Source organism: Myotis nattereri (genome assembly GCF_964212035.1).
Source record: "Myotis nattereri genome assembly, chromosome: 12".
Taxonomy (NCBI): domain Eukaryota; kingdom Metazoa; phylum Chordata; class Mammalia; order Chiroptera; family Vespertilionidae; genus Myotis; species Myotis nattereri.
Window position 1 is genome coordinate 53,707,578 of NC_138087.1, and position 24,576 is coordinate 53,732,153.

At 46.1% G+C, this 24,576-nt stretch overlaps 1 protein-coding gene across 1 annotated transcript in view; it reads left to right on the forward strand.

Annotated features, from left to right (window-relative positions):
- Positions 1 to 13,399: 13,399 nt before the first annotated feature.
- UNC13B (unc-13 homolog B) overlaps positions 13,400 to 24,576 on the forward strand; it is a 148,676-nt gene continuing 137,499 nt past the window's right edge. Inside the window, exon 1 of the mRNA XM_081103660.1 lies at positions 13,400 to 13,665. Within this exon, the coding sequence (XP_080959786.1) occupies positions 13,644 to 13,665 (22 nt within the window). The 5' untranslated portion in view covers positions 13,400 to 13,643. The remainder of the gene's footprint in view (positions 13,666 to 24,576) is intronic.

Below are 24,576 nucleotides of genomic sequence, written 5' to 3' on the forward strand. Positions count from 1 at the left end.
AGCTTCTGAGAGGGTGACATGTTTAGCTCAGGTTTCTTACTGGACCTGCTCCACCTCCCTCTTTCTGGCACTCACCCCGATGAAGAGGCCTTAAGCCTAGCTGAGTGTTCCCTCTTTCTGACTGATGTCTTGCTCTCCTAGCTTGTAGTCTGGTCCATGCCCGCTGCACTGGCAAGGTGACTGCCACCATTCCGTGCAGCTCCTGGGCTCAGCTGGACCCTGAGGAGAGAAGAACAGATGTAAACCAGGATCCCTGTAGTCAGTGGTAAGACTCGTCTCCAACTGTGGGCTAACAGAGTACACCCCAGGACATCCTCTGCCCTTATGAGGAGCTCTTCAGAAACAGAAGGGGCAGTCTTGGGATCCAGGTCCCCGAGGGCAGAGCTGGGCTACCTACGGATTTACAGAGAGGCAGGTTTTGGCTCAATGTAATAAGGATCTGATAAGTTGAGGCAGGATTACCACTTGTTAGGGCCAACACTCTGGGGACTTGTGCTCTGAATGGGAAGGGGGATGAGATACCCCAAGATTCAAAAGACCACACCAGATGAGAGGTGTGGCCGTACAAGAATTCAGCCCTCGTAGTCAATGCCACCAAGTTGTACAACCCCTTCCCATATGTCTGTCTCTAAAGAGAAAAGTGCTACCCCAGAGCCCTATGGGCAGAGATCTTGCAGAAACTCACCCCTGCCCGCGCCCCCCCCCCCCCCATCAGCATTCCTCAGGAGTACCAACCTCAGGTCAGCTCAAAGTGGACCCTTCAGCCTTAAAATTACCAATTGCCCCCAGCAGTCTGTCCCTTTAACAGGAGGCAACAAATCTAACCATAAACAAGTATGTGTGTGTGTGTGTGGCGGGGGGGGGGGGGGGGGGGGAACGGGGAGGGGGAGCACTGCAGAGGCACTACTCCTCCCCCTAGGCCCTGCAAACTAGAGATAAGGCAGCTGCAGTCAGACAGCCAGAAGCAACTAGGGGTACCTTTTTGCTCCTCTCCAACACATTTCCAATACCCCAAACCCGAACCACTGCTTTTCTGCCAGAACACAAGATGGTCTTCACGAACTAGTCCACCCTCAGCAGCCCATACTGGGGGAGGGGAATGTCAAATTGAAGACCATTTCCCTTCACGGAAGGAAATACTTCTCTTTGGGCAATAGCCTTTGGTGCCTGACATCCTCGATGCCCTTTCCACTTCAAGAAATGCCTTCTGTTTGTCTACCCCAAGACCTACCCTTTTTCCTTGGCTAGGGCAAATGTCACCCCCTCCAGAGAGCCCATTCTGGCCACTTCAGACCACAGAGATCATTCTCCTCTGAGACCTCACCTATGGCAGTGTCACTATCTCCTGTAACCCAGTGACAGTTCTGTTCCCTCTGTGGGTAAGACATCTCCTAGACTGACTATAGGGTTCTTGAGGATAGGTCTGCACCCCACTATTCTGTCCAATTCCAAGCACAGGGCTAGGCACACAGCAGAGCTCAAAAAAGCAGAATGCGCCGAGACCGGTTTGGCTCAGTGGATAGAGCGTCGGCCTGCGGACTGAAAGGTCCCGGGTTCGATTCCGGTCAGGGGCATGTACCTGGGTTGCGGGCACATCCCCGGTGGGGAGTGTGCAGGAGGCAGCTGATCGATGTTTCTCTCTCATCGATGTTTCTAACTCTCTATCTCTCTCCCTTTCTCTCTGTAAAAAATCAATAAAAAAATATATATATTTAAAAAAAAAAAAGCAGAATGCAAGCCCCCAGATATTCGGGCAGCGGTTCTGACAATGCAAAGGAAAACTTACAGAATGAAAGCAGCAGAGAGATTAACTGTATAGGGAGAATGAGAATCAGCAACAGAGATGGGAGTAGAGGCAGGGTAAAGGGGGAGATTTGCACCCAGGGACTGAAAAGCTCTCTGACACTAAATTCTCATCATTGCATCCCACACTATCCTAGGTCACCAAGTTCTCATTAGAACTGGGATCTCTAAGAAAATTCTGGTTTCCTGTGGTGGGTGGGGTGGCGGGAAAGGACAGAATGCCAATGGCAGTGTTGTCAGAGTACAGTCTGTACTCTCTCTACCCCTCCTTTCCTCTACCCAAGCCATATGGATTCAGGAAGGGCCTTTTCCTTAGGACTTCCACCTCCAAGTCATCCCAACGGGCCTCTTGAGCCCTTGCCCCTGGGGGAGCCAGGTGATGACATGATGCCCTACTTGACCCCAGCATGCGTGGCACCTGCTCATTACCCCAGAGCCCTCTCAGTTCCTGCCCTGTCAGTGAGAAGCTCTAAGACTTCCCTGCCACCCAGCCAGTCTGGCTCTAGACCATGGCTTCAAGCTGACTCATGGGGCAGGACTTCGGGGGAAGGGTAGGCCAAACCTCCTCTCAGTGTAGGGGGTGGGCAGCAGCTGGCTTCAAACAGCTGTGCCAGGCTTTGGCTGGCCAAGACTACAGCTCCCAACATGCCAAGGGAGCATGGCCAGCCAAAACAACAAGTACCAGAATACCATGGGGTCTGTACCCTCAGACACCTGCTTAGCCTGGGAGGTGGGGGGAGGTGGGTGTTAGTAGACTCACTCTCCCCTTAAAGATATCCATTTCTACTCTGATCAAGGAGGGTGGTAGGAAGAGAAATTCCTCTCCCATGTGCTTCTCACCCTCATCCTGTTCAGAGAGAACTGCTGCTAGCTGCTTTAAATTTTGTCCCTACACATGTGCAAACTAGGGGGCTTGTTTCTACAGACTACCACTGTGGGTAGGAAGGTCAACCACTGCTCTCTCACCACCCTCTTGGCTACTGGCCTAGAGCCCTCCACCCTCAGTGGAGAGGGAGCAGATCTCAGCACCAACTCCAAACTGAACCTGGCATACTCAGCCGGGGTTCCTGGACTCCTTGTTTTGGACCATCCCCCATCCCCACTTCCTACTTTGCCTCCCAAGTCCTTTCTCACCCCTCCCTCCGCACAGCCTGGGACAGGCCCCATCCCATCCCAAGCTTCGTAGGTTTGCTCTTTCCCTTAGTACACACTCACCCCGCTCCCAAATTGGCTCCGCCACGGCGGTCGCAGCTCCAGGTCCCTCCGTCCCCGTCCCTCCCTTCGAATCCCCAGTCCTCCCCGACACGGGCCCCCAACCCAAACAAAGGGTGGCTCAGGCTGAGTCCTGCTCTGCTAGGCTCTTCTCTGTTTAGCTTCGTGTGCAACGCTAGCGGGCCCTGGCGTCTGCAGCCCCCCAGCCACTGCTGCGCCCCTCCCCGCGACTGTTCCTCCCCGTGGCCGCCCCGGCTCCGCGCTGCCGACTCTGCTGCCCCTCTGACTCACAGGCCATTTCCTACCAGCTGATGGGGCTGCCCGCCCCGCCCAGCGTCCCAACCCCCCCACCCCCGCGGCAGCCGCGACCGCCACGCCCCCCTCAGGCCACGCCCTCCACGGCAGCGACCATGCTCATTGGCCCATAGGAGGCCAGCCTCCCACGACCTCAAGAGGGAGGCACGCCCCCTCCAAGGGATGCACACCCATTGGTCCATATGGGGGCAGGCCTATCCAGAGTCGCCCCGCCCACCTCCTTAACTCCTCACCTGCCGAAGTTCAAAGCGTCTCTCTGCCCAGCCATGTAACCCTTTCAAAGAAAGGCATAGGCCTCTTACTTCTCCTCCCCCCACCCCTTCCTCTACGGAGGCTAGTAAATAAAAAAGACGTCCTAGAGCTTTCATAGACACAGCTGGACAACCTCCAAAATCCACCTGCTCTTCCCACACCAGACCCCAAATAACCCCACTCCCATTCATCTTTCTATGTTTTGCAAACCGGAGCTCCAGAGACCAGAGAATTGGTGGAGCCTAGGAAGATTCCTTCATGCCAGAGCAGATGAAAAAAGCCCTGAAGTGGGATACTATCTCTTTCCATTGAGACATGGTATTCTTTTTTTTTTTTCTTCTAATCCTCACCCAAGGATATATTTCCCATTGATTTTTCGAGGGAGTGAAAGAGAGAGGGAAAGACAGAGAGAAATACCGATGTGAGAGAAACACATCGATTGGTTGCCTTCCGCATGTCCCTGGACCAGAGCCGGACTAGGGCCCAGGCCCCGGCTGGTGGAGGAACCTGCAACTGAGGTACATGCCCTTGACCAGAATGGAACCCGGGACCCTTTGGTCCACAGGCCGAGGTTCTATTCACTGAGCCAACCCAGCTAGGGCTGAGAAATGGTATTCTTCCTTCTCTTACTCTATATTGATATTCTTTTGCCTTTATTAGAGGGACCCCATGAGCTCCCGAGATAGGGGTACATTTTAATTCAGAGACCTAAACATCATTCTTTGTGTCTCTGAACTCCCATTCTGAGATTAGTCTGCTTCATCCCTTCTGCCAGTAATTTCTATTCATAGGCCCCTGTTCAAGGAGGCAGAACACCCATGGGAAGTGGGATGGAAGGCTTCTGCCCAGAGTGGGGGAAATATGCCCAACTCTTGCGATGGAGCTCACCCCTATGACTCACAGCTCCCTCGAAACTCCCCACCCTCCCCCTGAGTCACTGGGCCCCAGGCCCAGCCAAATTAAGTCGCAGCAGAACCAGCATTCCGAATTCTTGTTTTCCTATTCTTTAAATGACCAGGATGGAAACCTCTGTAAGTTAAAAGAAACTTTTCAGAGGGGCTGCTCTAGGGGAAAGCTAAGAAAATAGATAGCACTGTCTATCTTTCTACCTGCACTTGTCAGCAAATCCAATAGTTTGGAACTTAGGAGGCTTTTCTCATAGTCTTCCACAGAAGCAGGAGGCAAACACCAGAACCAAAAGATGGAAGACTCAAACTGAGGCCCCGGAGAATTGACAACAGCCAGGGCAGCTCCCTGGTTGGACCCCCCAGAACATGGGGAGTCTGTACTTCTATAGTTCAAAGGCCACAGAAGGCCCAAGGTCCTTGTTTTATCATACCTCTGTTGTGGGCCTCAAGGTCCCTGAGGTGTCATTGGACAGTAAAAAGAGGTTCCCCTCCCCCTACTTTCTTCTTGTGCTCTAGACTTAGGAAGGGCAAGCAAGTAAGTTAGTTCCTCTACCTTCTCCTCACCTCAGACCAAGGGAAAACCCTGAAAAAGAACCCAGTTGCCATTCATTGACTTCCTTGCTGGTTCCCTAATGGTAAGAAACAGGAGTAAAGGAATTTTCAACACCCTGGACAAAATTGCAGAGTACCAATGTCAGAGTCTACTTGCCTTAGTAAAAGCTTTCTGGTGGACAAAGAACACTGTAGGAAAGGAATAATTCCTTGGTGACAGACCCTACCTTGTTCTCTCTTAGTGCCATTAATATAGGCCCAGGCCTTGGTAACCTGCAAAGGTCAGGATATCAGAGGGAAAGATCAAAGATGTTCTAAGCCTCAGTGTACCCTGGAAAAGCAGCATAGCACAATCAAGAGGCCTTACCTAGCTGCCCTAACTCTTAACCTGCTTTATTTTAGCCACTATCAACAGCTAATCCCCCCCCTTTCTCTCTCTCTCTCTCTCTCTCTCTCTCTCTCTCTCTCACACATTTCTTTCTCCCCCTATTACAATGGAAGCTCCATTGAAAGCAGAAACTTTGTTTTGTTCATGCAGGTATTCCCAGAATCGACATCAGGGCCTGGCACACAATAGATGTTCACTAAACATTGGCTGAAGGAGGCAATGAGCCCTGGCCAAACAGCAATCAGGAGATCTGGGTCCTAATTCCTGCTCTTTTACTGTGAAACCTGGAGAAAACCAGTCTCTTTGGTGGTAAGTTGCCAAATCTGTAAAATGAGGGGTTTGCATAAATGATGACCACTAAGGACCGCCACGACTCTGGCCTTAAACCACTATAACTCTGATGGCTATTGTTCACTCATATGCATTTTCAAAAGATGGGTCCAAGCGTCTGAATGCCTTGCAGCTTGTATGGAAGCAGAAAGGCTATATACAACAGCCTCAGCACAGTAAACTAATGCCCTTTCTCTTCATGCCCCACCCACTGACACAAATGCCCCAATCCTGAGGAAGCTGGAGTGAGTCTGCCCTAGGCCCGCCTCTCTGACAGACAGTCAGGGAAGCTGGGTTGCCATAGCAATCAGCTCCTCCTTGAAAGGCATCAGCCTGCCCTCCTTTACCCCACCCTACCCCAAGGCTTTGTCTGGCCTTAGCACCCCCTCCTTCCCCAGCCAGTCTCTCAGCTCGCAGAGGCTGGCTTGGGGCCCCTTTCAGCAACACTGTCACATTCATTCAGCCACTGGGTGGAAGACAGGCCTTTCCCACCCTCTCCTCGTCACCTCAGAGGCAAAAGGAACTCTGGCACTACATCAAGTCCCCTCAGGGAACCAGAGGAGCCCCCAAGAGGACTGGGCTCTAGTCTCAGTTCTCACAGTCAGCCCCCAAGCCAGGAGTGTGGGAAGCCATTCCCTTTCCTTACCCAACTGAAGCTCACATCCCTAATTCAGCCTACAATGGTGGTCCAAATCTCAAAACATAGATCAAATACCTTCAATACTCCTCACTATGTCCTTCCTCTCCCAGAAGTCCAGAATTTTTGAGGGCCCTAGGGATCCTCACCCAGGAGTATGAAAAAGGTGGGGAAAATCAGTCTGTGGCAAGTGGTAAAAATATGGCTACCAATCACTTGGGGGCTGTTAAAGGAGACCTTCATAGTCGTGCTGGGTGGAGTCTGGGTCTTGCTGCTGGTTACTAGGGTCTCTGGTCATTGAGTACAAAGTCTGGGGCAGGGCACTGCTCCTAGACGGGCAAGGACCAGGCCAGGCCCCAGGGCGAGGAAGGAAGTGGGAAATGAGCACACCCAGAGCATAAGGGCAGAGCAAAGTGGGGGGAGGGGGAAGATAGGGACCAAGGCAGGCTTCTGGAAGGAACAGGAACTGGAGTGGGGGGTTAACAGGAACCGAATGGGGGAAGGGTCCCAGGGACACCCGCTCGGGGAAGAAACCCCAGTCTCAGCCAGAGAGATTCAAAGCAGAGTGAGGACACAGTCACACAAGCCCTGTGCTCAGGCCAGAAGGTGGTTAGGTGCTGAGGAGCCAGGAGCACTACAGACTCTAGCCTCTTCACCCCACTAATTCCATCACCCTCACTCCTAGAACACAGTACACACACATCTTCCTGGAGTCTCTACAATGCCCCCAGACCATTACTTTCTCAAAACACTAGGGGGTTCTGTCTCATCAGTTGGGGCCTACAACCCCTCCCCCTCATACAATGCTCACAGCCGCGTACTTTCTTCCTCCACAGTCCCTCCATCGCTCCCACACTCTGGACCACCAGCTCTTCATCACAGCACCCTGTTCCCCCAAAGTGCTTTCGGACCCCCTCCCTCCACCCCCCCACCCCCCCCGCTCAAGTATCGTCTCCAAACCTCCCCATCAGACAGGAACCTCACCTCTTCACATAGCACCTTCCATCCCCACAAAGCAGTCCCGCCCCTCCCCCACAAGAGCCCCTGAAGCGTGCACCTGGCCCCCACATTGAACCCCAACTCCTCCCAAACTCTTGTCTTTCTACCCCCAACAACCTATAGATCCTCTTCTTTTCTTACGTGTCCCCCACCGCCTCATGTCTGCGCAAGCGCACCCCGGTCGTTTCCCCTTCTTCCCCCCGCACCCCGCCCCACACCTGTAGTTCCGTGAATTCCGTTGCACCTGGGGAGTTAGTGGACTGGTGCAGTCACCGAGCGGCCCCAGCTGCAGCCTAGGCCTGCAAACCTCGCCCCTTAGGTCGGAGCCCCGCCCCCGCAACGCCCAAACCCACCCTCTCCCTTGTCCCACCTCCCACCTTCCCCGGGTTCGTCCCCTTTCCTAGTTTCTTGAATTCCTCGGGGTCCTCCCCTGTAACCTAGACCACGCCCCTCTCGGGCTCCGCCTCTTCTCGTCTTCTGGTCGTCTCCCCAGGATCCTCCGCTGGTCCCTGGCCCCACCCCGATCCCTGCCCCCTTTCGGTGTCTCCGCCTCTCGCTAGGACCCGCCCCCTAGAATTCCAGCCTGGCAGAACCGGTGCCAGGCCCCCTTCCAACACCAGCCCCCTCCGATCTCAGAGCCTCTCCTCCCCCCATCCCTTCTCGCGCTCGCCTCACCCAGGCATGGGGAGCTCCAGCCCGGATCCGCCGGCTCTGATTGGCGGCAGCGCCCCCAACGGGTGGCAGGGGAGACAAAGTGATTGCTTCAGGTCGCCTGAGGTCCCACCTCGGCCACGTGCGGCTTCTGTGATGACAGGTCTAGAAGGGCGGGGTCTCAGCCCGCAGGCTGTGGGCCTAGGGCCCTAGGCTGACCGGATCCCGGCGGGTTTGGGGGCGGGACCCGGAGCCAGAGCCCGAGCCGGAGAGCTCCGAGCCTGACCCGGGCGCTCCCCAGGTTTTCGCGTCGGTGTCAGCTGCCTGCGGAACTTGAACCTCTCTGTGGGAAGGTGTGGGTTAGCACGCGCAAGTGCCCTAATGGGGGAGGTCTGTGGTGTTTGCAAGGTAGTCCGGGAAAGGGTGTGTGTGTGTGTGTGTGTGTGAAAATGGGGAAATCTGGACGATGGGGGTCTCAGAGTTGTGAGGTTAAGGGTTTCTGCAGCCTACCATGTGCGGGAGAGTCTGAGTTCTGGGAGACGGGCGATGACAGTCAGATCTGGATCTGTACCCGCGGAGGTGGGTTGGAGAGGAAGACTGAATTTTAGAAGCCTAAGATTTAATACGGAGATAGGAGAGCCTGAAATCTTTGAAGAAAAGTAGGGCCTTTGCCTTGAACAAGTGTTGAGTGAACTTTGTAACACTTAACATAGGTTCTGTGATTTAATTAGCTTTTGAGTCTTCTCTCCAACTTACCCACTCCCCACTGGTTCCCGAAATACAGCAAGGGAAGTCGATGCTTACCAGCTACCGGTAGATGGCAGCACAGGACCCTTGCTGACCTGAGTGGCCCTCAGTCCAGAGCCTAAGGGGCCTCCCTAGAGCGGGCTGTACTGTTGACTGTGTGGTAGGTCAGACCTGATCAAATCTGTTTCTTTACGTCTCCATGAGTTTTTTTGTGAGTAGTTAACTTAAACTGGTTTACTGAACACTAATGGTGTACTAGGGGGAAATTTTTTTTCCTCTGCCTTTAAGGGACTTATTTTAGATAGTCATACAAATACCTATATAATCCTAAAGAGAATAAAGTTTGAAGGGTATTGTGTAGTGGAAAAAGCACATTGAAGTCATTTGGGTTGGTCTTGAACTTTGGGTACTTACTAGCTGTATGGATTTGGGTAAATTAATTGACTTTTATTTATATTTAAATATATTTTTATTGCTTTCAGAGAGGAAAGGAGAGGGAGAGGGAGATAGAAACATCAATGATGAGAGAATCATTGATAGGCTGCCTCCTGCACGCCTCACATTGGGGATGGAGCCAGCAACCTGGGCATGTGCCCTTGACCAAAATTGAACCTGGGACCCTTCAGTCTGCAGGCCAATGCTCTATCTGCTGAGCCAAACCAGCTAGGAAAGAACAATATAGATTTATAGAAATTTTGTGAAGATAGCACAGTTTCCATATACCTCATACCCAATTTCCCTTTTATTATCATCTTACCTTAGTATGGTTCATTTGTTACAATTAATGAATCAATATTGGTACATTAATTAAAGCCTATACTTTATTCAGTTTTCCTTAGTTTTTACCTCATGTCCTTTTTCGGTTCCAGGATCCCATCTAGGATAGCACATTACATTTAGTTGTCATGTCTCAAGTTCCTCTTGGCTGTGACAGTTCTTCAGACTGTCTTATTTTTAAAATGCTTTCATTAATTTTAGAGAGAGGAAGGATTCACTGGACAACACCCAACCAACTAAGCCACACTGGCCAGGGCCCTTCCTCTTAAATTGTAACTGGTAGCCCTAGCCAGTTTGCTCAGTGGATAGAGCCTCGGCCTCCGACTGAAGGGTCCCTGGTTCAATTGTGGTCAAGGGCACATGCCTGGGATGCAGGCTCAATTCCCAATAGGGGGTGTGCAGGAGGCAGCAGATCAATGATTCTCCCTCATCATTGATGTTTCTTTTCATCTCCCTCTCTGAAATCAATAAAAATATATTTTAAACGGTAAACTGGGATGCCTCAGAGCCTACAGCACGCCTTTAGACATTGACTCCTGCTCTGCTTAGCCAATCTTCACCTCCCAGCCACATTCCCTTCCCTGTGTCCACAACCTAAGTAATATCAAACATGTATTGGGCATTTAGTATGTACCAGGTAATTTAAATGCGTTTCCTCATTTAAATCTCAAAACTATCTTATGAAGTAGATATTATTATTATTCCCTGGAAAATTGCTGATGGTCGCAAGTACCAGAGCTAGAACTCAAATTCAGGTGTGGTAGGCAGATTTCTAAGATGGCCCCCCAAAGATCCTGAGTCCTGGTGGTATTCATGTTCTTATGTAATCCCCTTCCCTTGAGTGTGACTTGCTTCTGATAAATAGAATACAGCAAAAATGAGGGGATGTCACTTCTGTGATTAGGTTACCATAGATGAAGTCTTCCATCTCACTAGCAGACACTATTGCCTTCTTAGCTTGCGTACTTCAATGAAGCAAACTGCTATCGTGGAAAGGCCCACATGACAAGGAGCTGAGACCAGCCAATAGCTGATAAGAAATTGAAGCTCTCAGTCCAACAGCCCAGGAGGAATTGAGTCTTGCCAACAATAACATGAGTGAGCTTGACAGTGGCTTCTTTTGTAGTCAGGCTGGTACTTTGATTTCAGCCTGTAGGAAACCTTGAATCAGAGGATCTAGTTAAGCTGTACCAAGATTGCTGACCCACAGAAACTGCAATAATAAATGTTGTTTTAAGCCACTAAAATTTGGGGCGATTTGTTTCATGATAATAGATAATACATCAGGTGAATCTGATTGGTTCCAAAGTTCATGCTCTTTACAATTTTATTAGGTTACTAGAGGCCCGGTGCACGAATTTGTGCACCAGTGGGGTTCCTTGGCCTGGCATGCGGGATCGGGCTGAAACCAGCTCTCCGACATCCCCTGAGGGGTCCTGGATTGCGAGAGGGTGCGAGCCAGGCCTAGTGACCCCACCAGTGCACAATCGGGGCTGGGGAGGGACGCTGGAGTTTGGCCTGCCAGGGAGGGGCAGCGGGAGGGCTCCAGGGCATGTCCAGCCCATCTCATTCAGTCCCGATTGCCCGGACCCCAGCATCAAGCTAACCTACTGATCAGAGCATATGCCCCCTGGTGGTCAGTGCATGTCATAGCAAGCGCTTGAGCAGCCTTAGCATATCATTAGCATATTATGCTTTGATTGGTTGAATGGCTGACCTGTCGACCGAACACTTAGCATATTAGACTTTTTTTTTTAATATATTTTATTGATTTTTCACAGAGAGGAAGGGAGAGAGATAGAGAGAGTTAGAAACATCGATGAGAGAGAAACATCGATCAGCTGCCTCCTGCACACCCCCCACTGGGGATGTGCCCGCAACCCAGGTACATGCCCTTGACCGGAATCGAACCTGGGACCTCTCAGTCCGCAGGCTGACGCTCTATCCACTGAGCCAAACCGGTTTCGGCTAGACTTTTATTATATAGGATTTCCCAATATTCTACACTGTTTCCAAGTGTAGAGTGACTTTCCATTTTTTTGTTGGATGGCTTCTGCATCCCCCCAGGAGAATCCCTGGTTCCAGAGTCCAGAAGTTTAACACTTTTTTTTAGTTTCATGCTCTTGTGGTTTACAAAAGCTGGGCAAAATAGCTAGATATTTCAACCTCCAGCAGCACAGAGAATGCCCATCATCTTAGGGTCAGGCGTTTCTGTTGATGAGGCTGCCTGAGTTGCCCTGCTTAAGATGTTTCTGTGTATTGCTGCAAATCTGAATACACAGTGGAAAGATCAAGTCTTCTCCTTTCCTTCTTCAAGCTTCTAGTGTTAGTATCTTATAGCACTTATTCCAGTGAGAGGAATCGTATGGTAGCTAGGTTTGCTTTTGAAAGGCAAATACCCTGGTAGATTGGCAGACCCTGCCTGGGTCTGGGAGGACGAATCCTATGGGGCTGAGAGCTTGCAAACACTGAAACTTGAGCTGGGCTAATGAGGCCTTAGAAAGCACCTAGTCTAATGGTGGTAAAACCTGGCATCACATTAGAATCATCTGGGGAGCTTTTTGTGTGTGTGACCATGGATACCTTACTATCAAATTCTTGCTTATTTTTTAAAATTTTTTATTGTTGACACTATTACAGATGTCTCCCATTTCCCCCGTTTTTCCCACCCCTACCCACCTCCTACCACCCCTCCCCTGGCCTTCACCACTGTGTTGTCTGTAGGCTATGTATATCATTTTCGGAGCTTTTAAAAAATAGGATGCCCCAAACGAATTAAATCAGAATTTTGGGGTGGTTGGGTATTGTACATCATACCATGTGTCTTCTGCTTTCTGCTCTGGCCTTTTTCACTTCCATCGCATGTGCATACATGCATCTTCTTGCCCAAAGTCCTCAGCTTAAAAAGCCTATCTTCCTTCCATCCTTCAATCAGTAGGTATTTATGGACTAGTTACTGTATACTTGGCACTATTCAGACACTGGAGACACAAATAGAGAGCATGAAAAAAAGATATAGATAACTGAGGGCTCCAGATATTTAACTTCGTGCTCACTCATGTTCTCCCCTTCCCCTGGCTGCCGTCGTTGCTAATTTAAAAACTTCTGTGCTGGCCCTAGCCAGCTTGGCTCAGTGGATAGAGCGTTGAAATCAATAAAGAAATATATTTTATTTTATTTTTTTAATATATTTTATTGGGTTTTCACAGAGAGGAAAGGCGAGAGATAGAGAGTTAGAAACATCGATGAGAGAGAAACATCGATCAGCTGCCTCCTGCACACTCCCCACTGGGGATGTGCCCGCAACCCAGGTACATGCCCCTGACCGGAATCGAACCCGGGACCCTTCAGTCCCCAGGCCGACGCTCTATCCACTGAGCCAAACCGGTTTTGGCAATAAAGAAATATATTTTTAAAAAATAAAAACTTCCGTGCTGTGTGGTACAATCTCATCAAATGATTACAGGTAAGTAAGTACCTCATCAGCTAATAGACCCTTTAAGGAAGTCCAATGGAAATCCTCAATGAAAAGAATCTGTTCTCGGCTGGAAGCCCGCCCACGAGGGAAGAGCCGAGGGCTTCCATTGCTAACCTCACACAGGTGAGAAGCCCGCCCCGCTCTGCCAGAAGCCTCGTTAGTGGCCATCAGCTTCGCACGCTTGGAAGGCAGAGGGAGGCTCCGCCCCCTACGTCTCGTGTGGGGGCGGGGTTGGGGGACTGGGCGTGAGCTGATTGGCTGGGAGGCGGGGCGCCGCGGGTGGTTCTGTCCGGCGCTCGCTCGGATCCCGGTGGGGTGGAGTGGAGGGAGGGAGTCCCGGTCGCTCCTTTCTCCCAGCGATGGCGCCGTGGTGCCGCGCCCAGTACCCCGCCGGCCGGCCGGTACTCACGATTATCGAGAACCCCCTCAGGCGGTGAGACTGGGAGCGGGTCCGAGGGAGCGGCAGAGCGCTGCCTGCCACGGGGACCATGAGGAGCGGCCAGACCCGTGGGGCGGATTGCGGGAGCAGCCGCGGCACCTGCTGAAAGGAAAGAGGGTGCGGCGGCGCGGCGGCGGCTCGCCCGCACCTCGGCCATGTCTCTGCTCTGCGTGCGCGGTGAGTGCACGCACCGAGGGGCTGGGGTCGGGCAGGGCGGGGGCGCTGAGCGGTCCCCACACGCCTCCAGTGGACGTCGGGTTACCATCCTTTCCAAACTTCACTTCCCGTCTGCGCCTCGGGGGACAATTATGTGAACTTATTGACAAGCATTTGGAGAGTTCTGCCCACTCCTGTCTGGCCTCACGCTCCTGCGAAGGGACTGCTACCTCTCCCTGCCAGTGGCCATGTGACAGGCCCAGATCCTATTAAGCAAACAGCGCCCGGCACTCTCCCCAGTGAGAGTGGACCGAGGACGGAAGGAGACCGGGATGGCTGGTGTCTGTCCATAGTGGGCAACCTCCCATTCTTCTTCCCTTCCTCCTCCCTGCACTGTTACACTACAGTCGGCTTCGTAGCAGTTTCTTCTTTTTTTTTAATCTTTGAATACGTTATGGGACAGCCGTCACATCCCTTCTCCCGTCGTATTTCTGGGCTTGCACTCCTCTATTGCTTGTCGTGTTCCCTGCTCCTTCCCTGTAATCTAGGATAAGGGGGTTATTGTCATGTTCGACTTGCAAAGGTGTGTTGGATTCTTGCAAAGGTGTGTTGGATTCTCCTTCCCGAGCAGAGCATAGGAAGTGATTGATTAATTGATGGATTTACTTTGCTTCTGTCACAGTAACTAAAGATGAAGGGCCTTTATTGCTTCTTCACTGAGGACACTGGCTCCATCCATCTAAGAAGGTATTTTAAGGCAAGAGTTTTGGGGTTCATGTGAAGCGAGGTGCATGGACTAAGCTCCAGGAGGGTAGAGACTAATTTTCTCACAGGTGTTTGTATTCTCTGTGCCTGACATAGAAGCTCTAAGATGGTTTTTGAATGGATGCAAGGACTACGGTTTTAGAGATGATCTGATCAGAAAAAGCAGGGTTTGGATTACCTGTTGAATTTGATCGTGGGAAATTGAAGTTACAGCCTGTTATACCTGTGCTGAACGAGATAGGATAAGGTGGCTTGTGAGCGCGAGAGTGGATTTATCCGTAAGAGCCTTTTCCTGGCTGAATCTTTTATTGGAGAGTTAGAGTTCACGTTTCTTTGGGCTAGAAGCATTGTTTGTGATCTCTCTGATAACTGTTTTCTCTCAGCTGCTGGCAAACGGAACTGCTCTTCTCTTTTCACTTGCACTATTTTGTTAAACCTGCATTAACCCAAAATGGATTTGGCTATTTCCGGGGATTATGAGGCACACAGAATTTTCTCCTTTCACAGTTGATTTTTCATTAATGAGAATTTTGCTTTGCTTTTAGTAAGACATTTCTCTCAGCAGCTGGGAATCTATTCTTTTAGATCCCTGCTGTTGAGTAGCAGGATTTGGGAGAGGTTGGGTTTTGCAATGTCTCTTGAACAGTTTAAAGCTCTGCCTCATCATATTACAGAGCTAGCCTTTATGAAAGAGTCTTTAGGCAGGAGCAATAGTAAACCAAAAATTCCTATTTAATTGAATTTAAATCACCTCAGAGACAGAGCAGCTGTTGTTTTTATTTGTTGTAATATTGGGCAGCATTCATGCCTAGAAATTCTGCTGGTTAACTTCTTAACCTTTTAATGTTCATTAGACAAATTCCTGTCTTTTTCACCCTGGGGTATTGGAGGGAGAGTAGCAGGTCATTGTGTTTTGAATGGAGATCCTGAAGATGATTAATTACTGAAAGAAGCAGCTACTTTGATTAGAAGTATTCATGTTAAGTGGCAAATTATTCATTCTGGGGAAACCTACAGAAATGGATGAAAATAAATCTTTCTAAAATGACATTTTGGCAGTTAAGAATGTTGTTCATGTTCTGAAAGAAGCCTGTGTGATGATATTGTAGAACAACTCTATTTCTGTTCATCTTAGAGTAGAATTGAATTAGAAACTTTTTCATTGAAGTAAAATTTCAGTCATTGATTTGATTTGGAAATTGGCAAACTGATACTGATTTTAATCACCCTGACCATCTCAACTAACAGTTCATTTTCTTTTTCTTTTTTTGTTAATCCTTACCCGAGGATATTTTCCCATTGATTTTTAGAGATAGTGGAAAGGAAGGGGAGAGACAGAGAGAGAGAGAAACATCGATGTGAGAGACATATTGATTGGTTGCCTCCTGCATGCAGCCCTGGCCTGGGAGGAGCCTGCAACTAAGGTATGTGCCCTTGACTGCAGTTAAACCTGGGACCCTTTGTCTGCAGGCCGACGCTCTACCTACTGAGCCAAACCAGCTAGGGCTCAATTTCTTGAACTAACCCTTTAGTTATGTAGGTTAAGGGCTCACAATACAAGTAGTATGACTCCAGCTCTCCTTTTTGGCTCTCTGTGATTGCCTATCCTTATATAGGTACTTTGCTCTAGTACTAACTTGGTTCATTCCTGTCTCTGCCCTGTTCTGTATTTGTACCCCCAAAATTGTTTTCTTTCTGTATTTTCTGCTTATCATAAATGTATGCTTCCTTTCCCAGCTTACAGTCTACAATGTTTGTTGAAAATTTCCTCAACTCCTCAGTCATCTTTCTTTTTTACACTCTTTAAACTCTTAAAACAAATCACTTATGATCTGAACAGTGTCAATCATTTGGCAATGGCACCTAGTCTTGAATTGTTATATTCATGGTGACCCAGACAAAGGGGATACTAGCACTGGTCAGATAAGATCTGGAATTTTTGTGTTCAGTGGGTTATTGATTCTAAGAGGCACATTGAAAAACTAGAATTTCTTCAGAGGAGAATAATTAGAATAATGAAGGGTGTAGAAGCCATTTTAGGAATTGAGAGGTTTAGTTTTGAAAAGATCCAAGAGGGAAAGGCTCATTATAGTAGATGAAAATCATTTAAAAAAAACTGTTGATCCGGAGGACAGAACTGGGACAAGTCAACTAATGATTGAAAACTGTAGGAAATTAGACATTAACTTAGTGTAAGGAAGAACTTTAACAATTAGGATTGTTCTTAAATGGAATGGACTACTTACGAGGATCTTTTGACATAGGTTTCTTTAAACAGAAATTGAATGAGTGGTGAAAGTGTTCTGAAAGGGATGTCTATGTTGAGTGGGAGGCTAGACTTGAAGAATTTTAAGAAACCAACCTTTTATAGAACTTACTTAATCTTTCTGCAAATATTTAGCACAATTTTCCTCAGAATACTGATGTCGTTTTGTTTCCATGGGTGCCAGTACCATTTTAGCAACTCCAGTAAACTAAATCAAGAATTTTCTTTAACTTTTGTTGTCTTGATGTTCATGACTAGTTTCTACAAACAAATGATAAGCATTTTGAGAATTGAGTCTTTCCATATTTTTTTGTAATTGCCACATGGTTTATAATTGAGCCATGGCTTTCCCTCCTCTAATTTGAACCAGAAGTGATCACACTTGACTTGTTAAAAAAATCAAAAACAAAAAATAGTCTGGCCGCTTGGCTCAGTGATTGAGCGTCCACCTACGAACCAGGAAGTCACTGTTCGATTTCTGGTCAGGGCACATGCCCGGGAAGTGGGCTCCGTCCCCAGTGTGGGTTGTGCAGGAGGCAGCCAATCAATTATTCTCTCTCCCTCCCTGAAATCAATAAAAAATATTTAAAAAACCCACAAAAACTTAATGATATATGTTCCTATAAGCTTATGTGAGTCTAAATCTTTCTTTTTAGTCCTAGCCAGGTGGCTCAGTTGGTTAGAGCGTCGTCTCATACACCAAAAGGTTTTGGGTTCAATTCCTGGTTAAGGCACATACCCTGGTTGTGGGTTAGATCAAGGGTCAGGGTGCATATGGGATGCAACTGGTTGATATTTCTCTCTTACATCCATGTTTCTCGCTTTCCCTCTCTTTATCCCCCTCTCTCTTCCTCTCTCTCTCTAAAATCAATAAAAACATTTTATTTTCTTTAGCATACATTTAAAAATATTTTTATTGATTTCAGAGAGGAAGAGAGAGAGAGAGAACCATCAAGGATGAGAGAGAATCATTGATTAGCTGCCTCCTGCATGCCCCCCACTAGGGACTGAGCCCAAATTGGGCATGTGCCCAGACTGGGAATCAAATCATGACCTCCTGGTTCATAGGTCAACACTCAAGCACTGAGCACTGGCCGGGCTCTCTAGCACACTTTATTGTAAGAATATAATATGTAATATATATAGCATACAACATATTTATTAATTGACTGTTTGTTATTGGTAAGGCTTCCACTCAATGGTAGGTTATTAGTAGTTAAGTTTGGGGGAGTAAAAAATTAAATGTGGATTTTTGATTATGGGAGTGGGGTCCAATGCCCCTAATCCCTGAGTCATTCAAGGGTCAACTGTATTTTGGTTTACTGTCACTGTGGAAAGTAGGAATAGTAATGATTTTAGAATTTAGATTTTAGAGTCAAGTGCTTCTCATTTCCTCCCCATTATTGTCTTCTACCTCAGGTAACTCCTTGCTCCTGGGTTTACATCACATTATAGTCCCTGCCCTTACAAGCAGATTGCTGCTGGGTTCCTTTTGCTTAGCTGTGGCATCAGGAAGTTGATTGTGCCTTGTCTGAGCTAGGCAGCAGTGAAGGGGGAAAACACCAATTTCCTCTGTCATAGATAGCTGTTGTCATAAATGATTCTCTTCCTTATAAGAAGTACATTCTGTAATTGCTTAGTTTTGAAAAGAGGAATTTCTGGTGGTTGTACTCTTTAGGCCAGTAGGCTGAGTTTTTCTCCTATTTTACCTGTGGTATGTATTTTAGACTTTGCTATGTGAGTTTGTTTAAAGTTTGGGCTGAGTATCATTAGTAAATATTTGTTGAGGACCTTCTCTGTACCTGTTTATGATACATATCTATATAATAGATAAGAGCCCAGGAAATCTAAATATTTTTTTAAAATATGTTTTTATTGATTTTAGAGAGAGAGGAAGGGAGAGGGAGAGAGACAGAGAAACACCGATGAGAGAGAAGCATCAATCTGTTGCCTCCTGCATACCCCCTCCTGGGGATCGAGCTTGCAACCTGGGCATGTGCCTGACCATGAATCAAACTGGGGACTTTTTGCTGCATGGGACAACCCTCAACTAATTGAGCCACACCGGCGAGGGCTAAGTAGGTTTTAAAACATCTCATTTCTTATATAAACCCAGAATCCATTAGGAATGTTAGGTCTGACATGGGATAAGCAGAATAAGTTAAGGTTCTCTTGGAGTAGAAAAACACTATGCTATTATTTTCTAATTTTTATTTTTTTTTAATTTTTAAAAAAATATATTTTATTGATTTTTTTTACAGAGAGGAAGGGATAGAGATAGAGTTAGAAACATCGATGAGAGAGAAACATCGACCAGCTGCCTCCTGCACATCTCCCACTGGGTATGTGCCCGCAACCAAGGTACATGCCCTTGACTGGAATCGAACCCGGGACCTTTCAGTCCGCAGGCCGACGCTCTGTCCACTGAGCCAAACTGGTTTCGGCTAATTTTTATTTTTTTTATTTTTTTTTAAAATATATTTTTATTGATTTTTTACAGAGAGGAAGGGCGAGAGATAGAGAGTTAGAAACATCGATGAGAGAGAAACATCGATCAGCTGCCTCCTGCACACCCCCTACTGGGGATGTGCCCGCAACCCAGGTACATGCCCTTGACCGGAATCGAACCCGGGACCCCTCAGTCCGCAGGCCGACGCTCTATCCACTGAGCCAAACCGGTGCTGGCTAATTTTTAAAGTATGATTCTTTAAGTTTGAGGAGTGTTTTATACATACTTTCTGTTCTTATTGGTAAGGCTTCCACTCAATGGTAGGCTTTTATTAAACATCAGAGAAGATTTGCTATTTGTATATTAAAGTTTTTTTTATTCACTATTACATATATAAAGAAAAGTACACATATCTTAAGTGTAAGCCTCACCACATTATCACAAAGTGAACACATTCATGTGACTACCACCTAGGACAGCGGTTCTCAACCTGTGGGTCGCGACCCCTTTGGGGGTCCAACGACTCTTTCACAGGGGTCGCCTAAGACCATCGGAAAACACATATATAATTACATATTGTCTTTGTGATTAATCACTGTGCTTTAGTTATGTTCAATTTGTACAATGAAAATACATCCTGCATATCAGATATTTACATTATGATTCATAACAGTAGCAAAATTACAGTTATGAAGTAGCAGCGAAAATAATTTTATGGTTGGGGGTCACCACAACATGAGGAGCTGTATTAAAGGGCCGCGGCATCAGGAAGGTTGAGAACCACTGCCCTAGGACAAGAAGTGGAACCCTACTAACAACCCAGAAGCCCAGCTTCCCCTTCCTCTCAGTCATCACTCCCTCCCACTTTCCCAAAGGTCACATTATCTGACCACAGAATAGTTTTAGTGTTTCTTAAGTTAATGAACTTCAATCTTTTTCTATTTTTAAATTTATTTGGGTGACATTAGTTAATAGGGTCATATAGGTTTCAAGTATACATTACTATGATACATGATCTGTATATTGCATTGTGCACCCTCAACCCATAGTCAAATCATCTTCCGTCACCATAAATTTGATCCCTTTACCCTGCACCCTCCCTTCCTTCTATAACCACCATACTGTTATCTGTCTGTGTCTCTGAGTTTCAATTTTATATAGCACTAAACTATCCACTGAACTTGTGAGAGGCCTATGGCATCAAAGGAAAAAAAGTGAAGAGGGCTTTTTTTTTTGCTAGTGATAAAATATGTGGTAAAATATGACAGAAGAGAGTTTGTGCTAGGATATATATATATATATATATATATATATATATATATATATACTTTTTTTCCTCCTAAATAATCATATAAATAGAAAAAAGCAATTTTTAGTCATTAGGAAATAGATTTTCAAAAAGAAAAATCTTTTTTTTTCTCCCCTATTGCTGCTTCTGTTTCTTCTGTTTCTCAGCATTAAGTAAGTACTTATGTAGGACTGTGAGAACAGATAGGCCTATGGATTGTAATTTTCATGGATTGGGCTGGTAATTTCTTTTGTAGCTGTTTGCTTTATTAATTTCTATCATGTTTTACTGTGAGTGATGTTGAGAGGAAAGAGACCAGAGGGCAGCAAGTGAGGAAGATCTGCCTATCAACTAAGGAGGGGCTGGCATTTGGACAGTGGGAAGATAATTGCTTTTATATGAGTCAGAGTGTGATAAAGATGATTCAATCAAAGGGCTAGCTTACCTATATGATTTCTATCTATTATTATGAGCCAAATTTTTAGAGCTTTCATCTGCAAAAGGGAAAAGGAAATTTGCTTGCCAAGGAGAAGGGTATTTCAGAGAGGAAGGGAGAAGGACAGAGAGATAGAAACATCAATGAGAATCATTGATTGGCTGCCTCCTGCACGCCCCCTACTGGGGACTGAGCCCACAACCTGAGCATGTGCCCTTGACTGGAATTGAACCTGGGACCTTTCAGTCTGCAGGCCGAGGCTCTATCCACTGAGCCAAACCAGCCAGAGCTACTTTTGTAATCTTAAACTTTTCCATCTATCTGATCATATTCTCCAGTCTGTTTTTCTAGCTTCTACTCTCACTATACTTTAGTACCGTGATATAGGGTAGATGTTAAAAGCTTTCGTTTTAGACAGACCTGAGTTGGTAATATATCAGCTCCACTTTTGAGTTACTTAACTTAATTGAATCTTAATTTCCACATCTTTAATATTTATACATCCATTTAAAAGCCCTAGCTGGCTTTTCTCAGTGGTTAGAGCGTCAGCCTGAAGACTGAGGGGTCTCGGGTTCGATCCCAATCAAGGGCACATACCTTATTTGCAGGCTTGTTCCCCGACCCTGGTCAGAGTGCGTGCAGGAGGCAATTGATTGATGTGTCTCTTCTTACATCAATGTCTCTCTCTCTCTCTGTCTCTCCCCTTCCCTTCCAGTCTCTCTAAAAAAATCTATGGAAAAAAATATCCTCGGGTGAGGATTAATAAAATAAGAGCTTAATAAATACTTTTTGTTGTTGCTGTTAATCTGTAAGATAAATTACATATAAGATATGTTGAGTTGAAAGTATCAATAATCTTGTTGCAGATGACCCTTGAAAATGGTACCTGAAAATGTAGGTCTATAGCTTAGAAGAGAAGTCTGTGTTAGAGATAAATCTTTGGGAGTTGAAGGTGTTTGATAGTAAACACATTAGCTTGAATAAATTTGCTGATAGAGGGTTAAAGAGGAGAAAAATGAGCGAATGCTATAGCTAAAGGAATGGGCAGAAGAGTTGATAGATGTGGTCAGAACTGTAGGAAAATGGGGAATTCTGTGTCTGTCAGAAGCTTAAATTAGAGGTAGTTTCAGGAAGGAATAATCAGATGATAGAGATTAATGATACTGGTTGAGGATAAAAAAAACAGCAGGGTTATTGAGCAGTTTCATTAGAGGAGTGTGAGTGTAGGCAGCATATTGCAGTGGTTTGAGGAGTACCAGGTGTACCGGTTAATAATGCGGATTTTGTAATCAAAGAAAACACGATAATTTCAAGAGAAACATTAGAAGTGCTTTATTCAAAGTAATGTCCATCGCTAGCTACACATTTCCCCCATCTTTCAGGTAATTTGTGGATACTGTCCCAATAGAACTTTTCTTGTTTTGAGGTAAACCATTCAGGGACCCAATTTTCCATTTCTTTGTACGTTTTGAAGTGCTGCTCAGAAAGTGCAGAAAGTGCGTGTGCCATCGATCAGAGCAAGTGGTAATCTGAAGGAGCGAGGACTGGTGAATATAGCGGGTGGGTTAATACTTCCCAGGCAAGATCTTTTAACGTGTTTTTAACTGGTTTTGAAGTATGTGATGGTGCGTCATCATGAAGCAAAATTACTTTGCTGTGTCTTCTGGCCTATTCTGGTGGTTTTACGATCAAAGCATGGTTCAAATCGATTATTTGTTGTCGCTAGCAATCAGTATTAACGGTTTCACCTGGTTTTAGAAGCTCATAGTACACCACACCTTCCTGATCCCACCAAACGCAGAGCATTGTCTTTCCGAAGTGATTTGGCCTTGCAGTCGATGTTGATGGTTGACCTGCATTAACCCATGATTTCATGCGTTTGGGATTCTCAAAATAAATCCACTTTTCATCGCCATTCACAATTCAATGCAAAAAAGACTTCCTTTCGTGCCATTGAAGCAACATTTTACTGATGATTTTTTGGTTTTCCATTTGTCTTTCATTCAGTTGATGTGGCACCCATTTTTCTTCCTTTAAAATCTTTCCCATTGCTTGTAAACAATCGGAAATTGTTTGCCGAGCAACATTTATTCTTTCTGCAAGTTGTTTTTGAGTTTGACACGCATCTTCATCCAATAATGCTTGTAATTGTTGGTCTTCAAACTTTTTCGGTTGATCTGGACGTTCTTTGTCTTTCACATCGAAATCATCACTTTTAAAGCGTTTAAACCAGCGTTCACAAGTATCTTGAGATGGAGCATGTTCACCATAAGCTTCCCGAAGTATTCAGCAGCACCTATCTTCAAAACAAAGTAATAAATTAAAACTTCCCGTAAATGCTCTTTTTTTGACACGAATTCGACATTTTTAAGCATAAAAATATCTATGATGTTAACACTTTCAGAAAATTTGACATATGAAGTTTTGAAGCTTGTCAATACAACAAAATAGCATACATATCAAATCGCATATATATCAACATACATGTAACTCCATCTATTGAAAAAATCCGCATTATTAACTGGTACACCTGGTATATTTGGGAAGTGAAGATGTGGAATTAGCAAGTATAGACTACATTGAGAAGTTTTGCCATGAAGAGAAGGATTGAGAGTGGTCTTGTAAGAGAGGAAATCTGAATGTTTGGGTCAAAAAGGGAAAGAATCTGTAAGAAGAGGAAGGTCAAGATGAGATGGGGGTAAGAAGAGATAACTGATTTCCCTGTAAAGCAGAATACAAGATTTATCGGCTGAAAATGAGGTGGTGGGGATGGTTTAGTGAGCTTAAGAGTACAAAAGGTTTCATTTATTCATCCTTTCAACAGCTGTTGTGCCAGGCACTTGGAGCAGAATTATGATTTTAAAAAATCCCTTTGCCTTCTTGGAAGTTGTATAGATTAGCGAGGGAACTAGACATTAATCAAAGGAGAATCATACAAATTGATAAAATGCAACTGTGATTTGTTCTATAAAGGAGAGTATATGTTGTTATCAGAACATGTGATAGGAAAAGTTACATACTAGGCCAAAGGAGCCTTACCTAATAAAGTGAAGATTGAACTGAAATCTGGAAGAAGAGGAGCCCTTAAGCAGGTGAAGGAAGGAGAAGAATTTCTAGTCAGAGGAAATAGTATGTGCAAAGGCCTTGTGGTGAGGAGGAGGAGTTGAAGAAAGGCATGCATAGTTGGTATGCATAGAGCAAGAGAAAACATGGGTCATGATGAGGCTAGGGAGATAGATGGAGCCCAACTATAGGGCCTTGTAGGCCACATTAGGGTGAAAAGTTTGTAGGAATGAAACTGAGGGAGGGGCAGAAGGATAGAAGTTTGTAAACCAAAAATACGAGATTTGTAATTAGACTTGAGTTTGAATTCTTAGAAAACTTTTGGCAAGTAAGCCACAAATCAAAAATGAAATATTACTATCTATTCAATGTACCGCATAGAGTTGAGAATTAAACTCTTAAGTGAGATCATGTGTGTGAAATTTCTTTTAAATTATAGTAACTTTTATTATTTGATAGTCCCTTTTTTCTCTCAGCTGAGGAGAGGGGCTTAAGTATTCTGAAACTTATTAACAAAGAGGATGTGATCAGTTCCATAGACATTTATTGAGCACTTCACTGTGGGTGAGGCATTGAACTAGTCACCCTAAGTATCTGTACATATAAAAGGCTAATATGCTAAGGGTCCCTCCAACCGTCTGACTGGTCGCTGTGATGCACACTGA